Genomic DNA, 13,070 nt, shown 5'->3' with positions numbered 1-13,070 from the left:
ACTTAAAGATATATATTAAATGTCCTTCTCAAATTATATGCAACATTCTTCAACCCAAGCTATGTATTTATGCAACATATATTGAAAGCTTACATGCCAGGCATATAGTATCACTGAACTAACTATACTGAGTCATCTGTTTGTCTTTCTCTCCTGAAGGCAGAGGCTGCTTTCTTTTCATCTTTACATTCATGAGGCCAAGAAAAATGGCTACTGCACAATAATTACACATAAGGCATAATTGTTAAATGAACATCGGTGCTAAAGAAGATCAAAGCACTATTGCCTTTTGCAAAGCCTAACAAAAAACTTGTTCTCATGCTGACATATTTACCCATAGAGACCTCAGTGACCCTACACTTGCATACATTCATTTATGTTTATACACATTCTGCATTTGTACGATGTTTCAACCCTTTCTGAAAGCACTCGACCACTTTTTATATCACTTTGTCTTCCTAATATTTGCTTGAGTCTGAGTGCCCACTGAAAAGATAAGGAAGCAAAGACTAAGCTCTCCTCAAAAGTTGGTGGAAGAGTCCTTTCTAGAACTTGAATCGCCTGACTTTTCCACACTCACTCTTGCTCGGCAGTATGGTAATTTCCCATTTAGCAAAAAATATACTGTGTGGGAAGCATCACATCGTCTGGTGTTTTTGAAGCTCCAGTAAAATGAGTCACTGAGCCATCATAAGAAAAACCTTGAAATCTTTCCCTTTAGGACTAAGAGTAAAGCCTCATTATGTAACTTCAAACTCTCCAAGAGATGGTGAGTAAATCCCAGATAATAGGATTAAATAGATAAAAATCCTCTTCCTGATGCTGATGGAACAAAAGTAATGCAAAGGAGGGACTCCAGACAATTGGTGCTTTGATGCCTCTGGGACCACAGGCTCAGGCCATTTGTACCCAGGGTGGCCAGTCATTAGTCTGTCTCAGAATTTGGCCAAAACAGATATGCTAGTTGTCACTCCTGGAGCTGCATGCCCATGAAAATTCCACAGGGTGGATGCTTGTTGACGGAAGTCAAGAAATTCAGATTCATGTTTCAGTTCCTTACATTCTGACCAAAAATATAATATGTGTTTGTCCTTTCTAATAACTTTGAGGAAAAGCTGGTCAAAATGAAAATCTCTGAAAATGAAATTCTATAAAATTTTGAACTCCACACAATAGAGAATTATTTTTTGAGAGAGCCTAATAAATAATATCCCTTCTCCTTACTCTCAAGTTCACCTGAGGGGTCAGGGAGGAAATTAAAATATTAACTTTATCACCGGTAAAGGTTACTCAGAATTACAATTACACAAATATGGGTACGACTAGAAAGCCACTGGCGGCCCCCACAGGCCCCAGCATTGTCCCACTTAGAGCATGAGGATCCATTCAAGAACAGGCAGAAAGATGCCAGGAACAAAGCAGAAGAAGGAGGTACTTCTCTCTATCCAGGTCTTCTGAGAACTCATCAAAAAGGTTACCCTTGCTTCAGCTTGCTTGGGCTCTAGGGTGCTACTCTAATTATGTTCCACAAAGAAGGAAGAAGCATCAGGAGTGCAAATGAACCTCTACTCCCAGCTTCCATGTTGTTTCTTTTAACCCATCGACTGTCAGAGCAAATTTATCCTTTAAAAGTATATTTCCAGGGGCGACTGGGTGGCTCAGGCAGTTAAGCGTCCCACTCTTGATCTCAGCTCGATCAGATCTTGATCTCAGGGTCATGAGTTCAAGCCCCACGTTGGGCTCCACACTGGGTGTGGAGCCTACTTAAAAAAAATTAAAAATTTTAAAAACGTATATTTCCAGGTATTATTTTATCCTGTGGTTCAAGTGAGTTGGAGATAGTGTGCAATTATGTGCAGATCTTGTTAAAATGGCCAGTTTCTGCACAGAAAACCTGAGTTCCACGCTGTAATATGTAGTGGACACTGGTGTGTCACCCAGAACCCCCCACTTCCGGGCCGAATCCCTCATTTCGCTAGCTGCTGAGAGTGCTGGTGGCCGCCGACAGCTCACAGCCGAGCTCCCACCCTGGGAATCGCCCTCGTCCCCTGCCACATCCGATGACTGCTCCAATCTGGGGTATAAAAGCCAGCCCTATACATGGAGGCCATTCTGCAGGCCATCCAGAGCTCCCTGTGGGGTCAGCTGAGGTTTGTGTCTTGACTGCACTAAAGCCCACCTTCCCTTACCACCTCATCCTTCCTCTCCCAGAAGTGAGCATCCTAATACTACCCCCAGAAAAATCTCTGGCCCACAAAACTTCTGGGTCTGTTTCCCAGGGAATGTCACCTGCCACAGCATACAGGTAACAGATTCTATACAAATTTATTTCTGCATCTATTAATTACATGGGGTGGGGGGAAAGGTGCTGGATTCCACCCTCCAAAATAAACTGAACATTGGACCAAGAAGCCAGACTGAGAGTATCATCTGGGTGCTGGTGAAGGTTATCGGATAAAAAAGACACAGCTAACGCTAGCCCATACAACGTGATGTCTTCTCAGAGGGCCATTTATCATGGCAGATCCTGGGGGCCATTTGTGTCATGAGAGCTGGACTATTCCGATCACTCCTGGAAAAGTGCACGGGCAACTCTTCTCTCACATCTGTTCTTCGATTGTGTTCTGATCTCATGTGTTGTTTAAATGTAACTTAAAATGTGGTATTTGCTTCTCCATGGGGAAAAAAAAAACAGCTGTAGAATTAAGATATACTTGAGCTTGACACAAATATGACCAGTTTCTTATTGGAAACTCAGTGTTATTTTAAAGCTTAAGCATGTTTTTGTTTTCATCCTGTGCACAGGCCCAGGCCTCCCCATTTCTACCCTTCATGACGGCCACACCGATCAAGGTACGCTCACTTGCATGCTGTTGTCTAAAGAAATCCTGAACTCTGGGTGACATTACACAAGAGGCACCAAGACAGTTTCCCCACACCAACAAGGGGAACTGTGATGGAATCCTGTGGTCATAGAGCTTATTGTCACATAGACTTGGATATTCTTTGAGTCAAACCTGATCCTCTGAAATTTAATAATGATTTGCAGTAAGAACCTGGCATGACACAGATGAGTTATGTCACAGGGATTCATGCTGTCTTCCCCAGGCAGCCTTATAAAAAACACAGAAGCTTAGCATTGGAAGGAAACTCGGGATATTTAGTACAACCTCCCTCCCAAATAAGAATTCCTGCTTTGTTGCAGCATTCCAAACTAGAGACAAATTCCAGATCTAAGTCCAGTTCAAAGCAGAGGCTGTCTGATTATCACGCTGGCTTTTTTGTTCTAACAGCCACATCACACTGTTGCTACAAATGAAATCCCTGAAATTTAGAGGCTTTTCCCATTTTCAACTATTATCAAGACGGTCCTCCTCCATCCCGTATCTGTGATATTGGTTCAAAATAGCTCACAGATCAAAGATGACCGTCTTTGCTCTCGGCAGAGTGATCCGAGTGTGTATTCTCCCTGCAGTTCCCCTGTTGTCTTTTGATTTACTATTGAACAACGTTATAGGGTTGAAGTTGATGGAGACGAGGGACAATGAGGGACTTCAGGACTCGTGCCTGTGATCCTCCCCGGACAGCTTTGGTGACAAGTCAGGAGACTGTTCCGGGATTAGTTTGACTGCCAGCTCAATGGCTCAAGTAAAATAGGTGAAAATAAGGTAATGAGAAAAAACAGTCAATTCAGAAGCTCTGGGCAGGACAGGCAATGTAATACAGGGACTGTGAATTTAGTGCCATTTTGAAGGTTTTTTTGTTTTGTTTTTTGGGGTTTTTTTGTTTTGTTTTGTTTTTTTACCTCATGTCTAATAATGAAATGCCTTTAAAGAATAAAAGATTGTATTTCTCAGTATGGCTTGAGTAAGAGACATTTTAAAGCAATACTACATTCAAATCTGAAAGATTTTATTTTAATGGAAATTCCCATAAATGTATGATTCCCATTTTATCATGACTGCTAAAGGTCAGCCTCCCTTTTTTCAGAGCATGAATTTCCACTTTCTTATTATCCTTCTCCTATTCCTGCCAGATACCAATTTCGGTATCGCATACAAAAGTGTTATTACTTCACCCAATACTTACAAAATAGGTGCAGTGCTCATGTCACTCTCATTTCTCATATGTATTTATATGTTTTCTAACCCTCGAATAGAATGCGATTTTTTTAGAACACAGTTCTGCAAACTCGCCTCGTGATGAAATTCTCCAGAGATATTTATTATAAATACAGATGCTCAGGCCCTCCCCAGAAATTCCAGTTCAGTGGATCTTAGATTGGGCTACAGAATCTGAATCTTTAATAAATTCCCAGATAAGCTGCTTTTTAGAGCGGATGCTGGGTCTTCTATTTATTTGTAGGGTTTTTTTTTTTTTCACCCATTTTCCTTTGCATTTGGTGCCAGAAATCTTTATTCAACAGATATTTATTAAGCACCTATCACATTAAGCCAGACACTGTGCTAGATACTAGATCCTTAAAATTAACAGATACTGGGTTAGATATGGTCCAAGTCCTCAAGGAGATTATAGATCAATGGGGAATGCAAACCTGTGAGTGGGTAATACAGTGAGGACACGGTTAGGATGGGGGAAATAGAGAAATAGGAAAGCACATAAGCAGGGTACTGTATCTGGGGGATGGGGGTTAGGAAATGTCTCCTAATGAGAGATACATCAAACTGGAAACCTCCAAATATAAGGGAGGGATTAATGCTGCTTGGATGTCTGGCTTGGTCAAGTGGATTGATATTGATGCTTTTAACTGAAGGAGGGATTCACAGCCAAAAGAATGTTTGAGATGATGAATTTTGTTTTTAATGTTGAGCTTGAGGTGCCAATGGGATATCCAAGTGGAGCTGTCTGAAGTGACAAAGTTTTGGATCTGGACATTGGATTGAAGATGAGGAAGAAGAAGTCATTAATTTATGAAATCCATGGTTACTAAGACCGTGGAAGTGGATAAGAACACAGAGTAGGAATAAAACTGTGCAGAATACCAACATGAGAAATGGGAAGAGAAAAATGAACCTGTGAAGGAGACAGAGAGGGGCACAGAAGGAGGATAACCTTGAGAGTATGGTATCATAGAATTCAGGGAGGAGAGGATCTCAGAAAGAGGGAGGACTCATCTGTGTCAAGTGCTACAGAGAGTGAAGTGAGATGTGCTCTAAATCAATGAATTTAGCAAGAGGGAGATTACCATTGGCTTGGTCAGACCAGTTTCAGAGAAACAGTGGAGGTGGGAGCCAGATGGAAGCAAGTTTAGGCTTGATAGGACATAAGTAAAAAGAATATTTTCAATAGGTCTGCCTGAAGAGTGGAGGAAAGAGGAGGGATGATGGCTGGAAGCAGTTGATAGAGGTTTAATTTTGCTTTTGAAAGATAATAAACATTTGAGTATGGTTAAATGCTGATGGAAGAAATTAGGAGACCAGAAGTGGTCAAAGACATAAAGGAGGGAGGTCTCCAAAAATGTTGGGAAAAAATGGAGTCCAGGGGCAGGTGGAGATTCATCTCTGGCATTGTGCTGAGCAAGAATGGAGAAATTACTAATGTAACTGTATGAAAGTGTGTAGACATTGCAGAAAACAGTGCAATGGCTTCATTTTATCGGCAAAGTAGGGTAAGGTCATTTGAAAATAACATAGGACCTGAACCAGGTGCTTTAGAAACCCAGAAGGGTAGGCACTTGACATAGACATCCCAACAGAGGCTTAGTTGCTTCAGGCACAAGTGCTCATTACAATTACCAACTGATCGAATGACCTCATTTATCAGCTTTTCCACAGATTCTTCACATAATATAATTAGTGAGTAACATATAGTAGTTCATATAATTAAAACAAAAAATTCGTACATGATCCATCATTCTTCTTTTTTTCTTTCATCATAATGAAGAGTCCGCAAATAAATGGAGAGCATATACTACATATATATCGTGTACTAGGTACTAAGTATGCTAGGTACTGAGTATAGATTGATGAGTGAAATAAGGTGAAAGGTGCTCTGGGCGGTAGCACTCCTTCCATGTTATATGCTTTTAATGCAAAGCTACATAGAGAAGCCCAGTTGGCACCCCCACTGCCGACAGTCCTATGAAATCCCATTTTGCTCCAAGGGGTGGGAAAATTGCCAAGTTAATTTACTAATGCTTCTCTGGACTATAGAGCATTAATAAGCTTATAAATTAACTTTGGCATTTCAGTAAGCCATGAATCAGCAAAGTTCAATAGCTAGGAAAAGAATGGAGGAATCAAAGTCTAACCAACCTGGCAACACTTGTGTATAGTCTCCAACTTCCGGTACCTGTTGGTAAAATGATAAAAGCAAATAAGTAAATAATAAATATAATAATAAGTAAAATATGAAAATAAATAAATAAGCAATTATAATGCAGTCACTCTGTGTACTTGCTCCACACAGGATTCCCTTCATCCGTAATAGCTCCACACACAGAACCCACACAAGGAGAATGAAGAGCTGACTCCATTGTACTTAGAATTGTGTATTTGGTGGGGGGTTTTTTGTCTTGTTTTTTGGGGTTTTTTGTTTTGTTTTGTTTTGTTTTAACTTTTAAGATGCCACAAGTATCTCTTTCCTGATGGATTATCCAAAGTTAAAATGAAATTTATTATGTGTCTTATACAACTCATACCAAAACATCTATACTTGTTCTAAGATTAAATATAACATGTTGGAACAAAATGCCATGAGTATATGAAAACTGAGAGTTACAAGGGAAATGGTTTGGCAAACTTACTGTAGTTACAAGTACCTCTCCAGTTCCCCATCTTCAAGGACCACTTTTAAAAAGGCACAAAAACAAGACGTTCACAGGATTCTTTTGTAAAAACTGTCATATCTCAGAAGTCATCCAGACCTTCTTTTAAGGAAAATAAATCGACAAACTCCACATGTTACATGAAAGTCTAACTTTTCTCTAGCAGATAACTAGCATCAATTCTAGTTCAAAATAAAACTTGCAAAAAAACCCTCAATTGCTAGAAACCCATTTGCATATTCCACCAAACTGCAGCATCAGGAGATCAATGGATTGTTCAGTTTCAAAGATTAAAGCGTGAACATAATTAAGCTCAAATATAAGCAGCAGGTTTTTTGAAGATCCTTTAAGGTGAAAAACAGAAAGAGATCAGAGCGCGCATATATTGTTATTTTACTAAGATGTATAACTACCCTGACAAAAATGATCTGAAGGGATATGATGTGCAATAATTCAATTACCAGAAAAAGGAAGAATATCCTACATTAATTAAGTACAGCAGGAAAAGATTTAAAAAGAAATATATGTTGGGGTGCCTGGGTGGCTCAGTCGGTTCAGTGTCTGACTTGCTTTCGGCTCAGGTCATGATCTCAGGGTTGTGAGATGGAGCCCCGTGTCTGGCTCCACGCAGGATATAGAGTCTGCTTAAGATTCTCTCTCTCTCTGCTTCTACCCCTCCCCCTTCTCTCTCCTTCCCTCTCTCTAAAAAATATATATATGTCCTATATTAATATATATTATAAAATGTTATATATATCCTATATAGATACATATATATATATCACAGAAAAAGTACATCACAGAAAGAGTATTTGACTTTACACATTGAAAATTTAAAAACAAATTTTGTGACTATATAATTAATTTTTTTTTAAAGATTTTATTTATTTATTTGAGAGAGAGAGAGAATGAGAGAGAGAGAGAGCATGAGGAGGGGAGGGTCAGAGGGAGAAGCAGACTCCCTCCCGAGCAGGGAGCCCGATGCGGGACTCGATCCCGGGACTCCAGGATCATGACCTGAGCCGAAGGCAGTCGCTTAACCAACTGAGCCACCCAGGCGCCCTAATTAATTATTTTTTAAAGATTTATTTATTTATTTGAAAGAGAAAGAGAGATCGTGCATGCATGAGCAGGGGCGGGGTGGGGGGGCAGAAAGAGAGAGAGAGAGAATCCAAGTAGACTGCCTGCTGAGCCTGCCCTGAGGTCATGACCTGAGCCAAAATCAAGAGTTGGATGCTTAACCAACTGAACCACCCAGGCACCCCTCTTTTAATTTGAGGTTTCAGCAATATGGATTTTACTTTTTTTTTCTTAGTAGATGATAAAAAATAGTCACCTACTCAGGTCATAGCTTCATGTTAGAAAAGTTGGAGATGGGAAAATATGGTGAATAAACATTGTTGCCTCTGTGATTCTGCTCAAAATGTGTTTTGATGCTATAAAGATTAGTTCAGGAGGCAATGATTAATGTCCTCATAAACTCATACCTGCTTTAAAGGCTGGGTTAAAAATATGCTTGTCAATATAAAATTTCTTATACAGTTCCTTATACAGTTTCAGTTTCATCTATACTAAACCCAAAAGAATTTTAAGAAAGGAATTTTCTTATGGAATGCTATTAATTGAAAATGAACATTTTGGGTTTTTTTAAAGAAATTAGAATCCTGGAAGAAAACAAAGAATTGGAAAATGCTTTGACAAATATCCAGCTGCCTAAAGAGGAAATTAAGAAACTTGAAGTGGATGGCATCAGTAAGATCTTTTAAAAACTTCTCATTTACAAATATGAGACTGAACACTTATCTTCCTTTAAAAAAAAAAAAGTATAGGGTAAATATAGTCCAAACCCTATAATATTAAAGGTCTTAAGTAAAACAATCTTACTGTAACAATAGAGTTTCACAAAAGATCTTTAATATGTTTGTAAATAGAGTTGATCTTATACTTTTCTGTAGCTCCATTTCAACACTGATATTTTTTTAAAAAGAGTTTATCTAATTTTAATTTTAGAATGTGCGCTTCTAGAGAAACAATAACTCAAGATTGCTAGTAATTTATAAATTTGGCAAAAATATGTAATAAAAATCAACTTAAAATATAGTCTTGATTTTTTAGAGTTTACTAGTTATGAATTAGTTTTATGTTATCTTGTTATTAAAGAAAATAAATAATGCTATGAATATAGTGGAATGAAGATTTTTCTTTTTTTTTCCCCTAAGCTTTATGGTACAAGATGATTCTTCCTCCTCAATTTGACAGATCAAAGAAGTATCCCTTGCTAATTCAAGTGTATGTAATATTTTCTTTGGTGTAAAAACTATTTACTGAAAATATGTTGAATTAAATACACATTTATGAGATAGAATGAACCATTCTCCTTGGTAACAGTTCCTATTGATGCTGTTTTTATATATTCCTCAACTAATCAGAGTAAATAAAATATGGCTATTTAAAATAGATGGAGGAAGTTTGGGGGTTTTAGATGGACTGGCTTGCATTCGCTGTCTTGAATTTCCTTTGTATGGCAAATTGCCGAATGTGTCAGAATACCTTTGAGATAGAGAAATTGCAGCCAAAAAATATTGTAAATCATCTTAATGTCTTATGTAAGTGAGTTAGAAATGAAATAAGGGAATGGAATACATTTAGTGGAATCACACCCAAAATCAGTGCTGACCTACACACAATTTGCTTAAAACACCATGCATTTTTTTTAGTATATCTTATGCCTGCTTTTAGCAAGTGGCAGGTGGCAGAAATGACGAAAAACCCACACATATTCCTTGAAATGCCAACCCTAGATGTATCCGTTTTGGGGAATAGGAGAGGCTGTGTCCCAAAACAACTTCCTTGTAGCAAACCTCTGGGAAAAGCCTGGTCCTCTCTTGATTTTGAGCCAGTTCTAATGCCACTGTTATTGAAATTTTATCATGCAAATGTACTGGGAAATACTAAAGGCAATTCTTAGCCATGATGTGAAGTTGAGTTTTACCAAGGAATCCAAGATTCTTTTTGTTGTGTTTTTTGTTGTTTTTGTTTTTTGTTTTTTCCTTTAGGTATGGTGGTCCTTGCAGTCAGAGCGTAAGGTCTGTATTCGCTATTAGTTGGATTTCTTATCTTGCAAGTAAGGAGGGGATAGTCATTGCCTTGGTGGATGGCAGAGGAACAGCCTTCCAAGGTGACAGACTCCTGTATGCAGTATATCGAAAGCTGGGTGTTTATGAAGTTGAGGACCAGATCACAGCTGTCAGGTGAGCACTTCTCATTCAAACAGAAATTGCTGTGCAACAAAAGTCATGCAATCATTGTTGGGTTGCTCCATCTTTAATGATTTCATTCTCTTTGTCTATTTTCCTCACTTCATCTAAAGTTACCATTAATCTTAAAGAGGTATTTTGTCCCAAAATGAGAAAAGAATTACCGATGGAAAAGAGCTAATAAATGTGTAGAAACATGATTTATACTGATAAATGACAAATAACTCTCTTTCGGTATTGCAGTCATTCTCATATCCTTTCATTTATTCACATGGTTCACACACAAAAAATTGTATAACTCTAGGGATGGTCTATAGGCAATCAAACATCTGAATTTGCTCAAGCGTTGTGGATTCTAGCTCATAAATTTAGAAATGCCTCAAGATTTCATCAACACTCTGTCCTTATAGATACTGGGCATTCTTTTGTAATTAAGCTAGCTGTGAAGTTTGGCTGTGTTAGTATGGAAGTGTTTTCCTGTTTTCATTTGACAAAAAAATTCACTTTATGTAATACAAATTATATTATGCAAACATTCATAGGAAAGACAGACTCATAATCTGAGTTCTTATCCAACTACATTCTCAACCATAATTTGTGTCTCCACCATCTTTTCTGAAACAAAAAGAATATAGTCACCAAAATCACTGTTTATTTGGAAGTACTCGGCAGGATTCTTCTGGATATTTCTCTACAGTTGTTGGGTTTCTGTTATTATGTTGTGCATACGTGAAGTTAGAGAACAGTAGTTTATAATTGTAAAAGCTAACACAGGCCAGTTGCACCCTTAGTCATGGATGTATATGTGTGTGTAACGGCCTAAGGTCAAACACTGTTTCACAGCAAAGAGCAATTTAGAAAATTCATTAGTAAATTCCTTTGATCATCTTAATGTCATTAATAGTTACTGATTTCAATATAACACATTCAATGAAGATTGCATTTGACAGCTAGGAGCCAGGCCCAGACAATACTTTTCTGTATTTTTGTCTCTAATCACAGCAGAAGAGTTTAGACTCACAAGTAATTATTTTTAAAAATGGAAAAGTAATCATAACCCATATGTTTTCGAATCTTCCTTCCATTCTGTGAACAGTAATATACACACACTTATATACAATATTCAATTAAAACCAGTCTATTTGAGTAAAATCTGACAAATAAATAAGTAGATTATTAAATAACACTGCACAATCTGTGGGCATTATTCATGCCTGATTTCTAGGAGGCTCCATCTTTCTTGCTGATCCAGATTTTTGGCCTGTCTGCTATTAACCTTTTTAGGAGAATCTTCTGCCTGATGGGGAGGCATAGAAGAGATAGCTCAAAGAAAAATCTACCAAGAGATCAGTTTCTCACATAAAGACTGTGGTGTGCCTTGATTGAAATATGAACACCACTGTCAGTGTTATAGACCTAATTCTTTTTTTTTTTTTTAAGATTTTATTTGTTTATTTGACAGAGAGAGACACAGCGAGAGAGGGAACACAAGCAGGGGAGTGGGAGAGGGAGAAGCAGGCTTCCTGCTGAGCAGGGAGCCCGATGTGGGGCTCAATCCCAGGACCCTGGGATCATGACCTGAGCTGAAGGCAGACGCTTAACGACTGAGCCACCCAGGCGCCCCAGACCTAATTCTTTAAGGAGTTTTTTTTTTGTTTTTTTTGTTTTTTTTCCGGCACTGTGGGTCACATCTATTTGTATTTAAACCACGCAATAAACACCAAGGGCATGCAACCGTGGGACTACATCAAAAGCCAGATGTGGATTACACCTCATTTGTAATTCAACTGGATTTTTCCAAAGTTGGTAGAGCTAAAAAGTGGTTTGTTTTGGCACTGGTTGAAAAACAAACTTATCATCATCATCACAATCTACTAATAACAGCACAATACATCATCATGCCTTTGAGGGCACTTATTTACTACCCAAATTGCAGCATTTGAATTTAAGAATACCTCAAGAAACAGAACAGTTAGCTTCTTATCGTGTTTCTTGCATGGAATGAAAATTTAAACCTGAAATCCATGGAGAGGCCTTAACGAAAATTGTTATTTCTGATGTTCAATATATAGGACATGAAGCCACAAATTGTACCAATTTTCACAATAATATAAATGTCTTTGGCATTTAAAATTGAAGATAGACCAGAGGCAGTAGTTGGCTACCTTTACCTTCTCTGAGCCATTTTTAGGATGGAATCTGAAGAAAGTCTTCCTGCTATAGAGCAGGCATATGTTCACTCATTTGCTCAGCCATTGAACAACAACAGATCAAATATTAATATATGCCATTGCAATCCACTCTGTATGAAATTGTGCAACTTACAACTTCTACTTTCAGTGCACTTACAATCCTCGTAAAACGGTTAACACCCCCACCCCACACCCCGCACTCTGAAGGGATGACATTGCTGTCAGATGGGACTTTTAGTAAACAGCCTGGTGAACCAGGGGAGGCTGTGGGGCCCATGCAAAGCATATACAGAACAGTGGAGATGCACTGGGGGTTGGCCTTGCTTTGCTTGAAAGCATCATTCTGCAAAAGTGAAAGGGACACCTTGGACCCCGATGCTTTGAAAAAACAAAAGCTAAAAAGGATAGATTTATAATGATTATCCTGGGAATAATTCAACCACATGTCTGCCAAGAAGTGTTTTAGGAATCAGACACTGAATGTCTGACATGGGAATTGGGATTGTCATCCCTTTATGGTCGCCCTCAAATTACCTTCCCACAAAAGAAAAAAATGTATCCCCTTCAATCTCATATAAAATGCAATCTGGCTAAATTTTTTACATACCAAAAAGAAATCATGTGTGCATATTTGGAAACAGCAGTAAATACTAGTCAGGATCAATAAATAGATTTAAACAAAGCAAAGCAGGGTTAGGAGAAGAAGAAGAAGAAGAACAAGAAGAAGAAGAAGAAGAAGAAGAAGAAGAAGAAGAAGAAGAAGAAGAAGAAGAAGAAGAAGAAGAAGAAGAAGAAGAAGAAGAAGAAGAAGAAGAAGCAGAAGCAGCAACAGCA

General features: G+C 38.3%; 1 protein-coding gene across 15 annotated transcripts in view; it reads left to right on the top strand.

Moving 5' to 3' along the window:
* Positions 1–13,070, top strand: part of FAP (fibroblast activation protein alpha) — a 74,891-nt gene that overhangs the window by 47,347 nt on the left and 14,474 nt on the right. For all 15 annotated transcript variants that reach the window (XR_006789609.3, XR_010410167.1, XR_010410168.1 and 12 more), the window contains 4 exons: positions 2,806–2,853; positions 8,441–8,539; positions 9,007–9,076; positions 9,844–10,038. Coding sequence is in view for 11 of the 15 variants with exons in the window: in XM_064586620.1 (XP_064442690.1) it covers positions 2,806–2,853; positions 8,441–8,539; positions 9,007–9,076; positions 9,844–10,038 (412 nt within the window). In the remaining 4 variants the exon portion in view is untranslated. The remainder of the gene's footprint in view (positions 1–2,805; positions 2,854–8,440; positions 8,540–9,006; positions 9,077–9,843; positions 10,039–13,070) is intronic.

This window comes from Mirounga angustirostris, unplaced genomic scaffold (genome assembly GCF_029215605.1).
Source record: "Mirounga angustirostris isolate CCGP_5_RB_7025 unplaced genomic scaffold, mMirAng1.0.hap1 SCAF_3, whole genome shotgun sequence".
NCBI classification, from domain to species: domain Eukaryota; kingdom Metazoa; phylum Chordata; class Mammalia; order Carnivora; family Phocidae; genus Mirounga; species Mirounga angustirostris.
The sequence above is the reverse complement of the archived record's forward strand: the minus strand, read 5'-3'. Positions and strand labels throughout refer to the sequence as shown.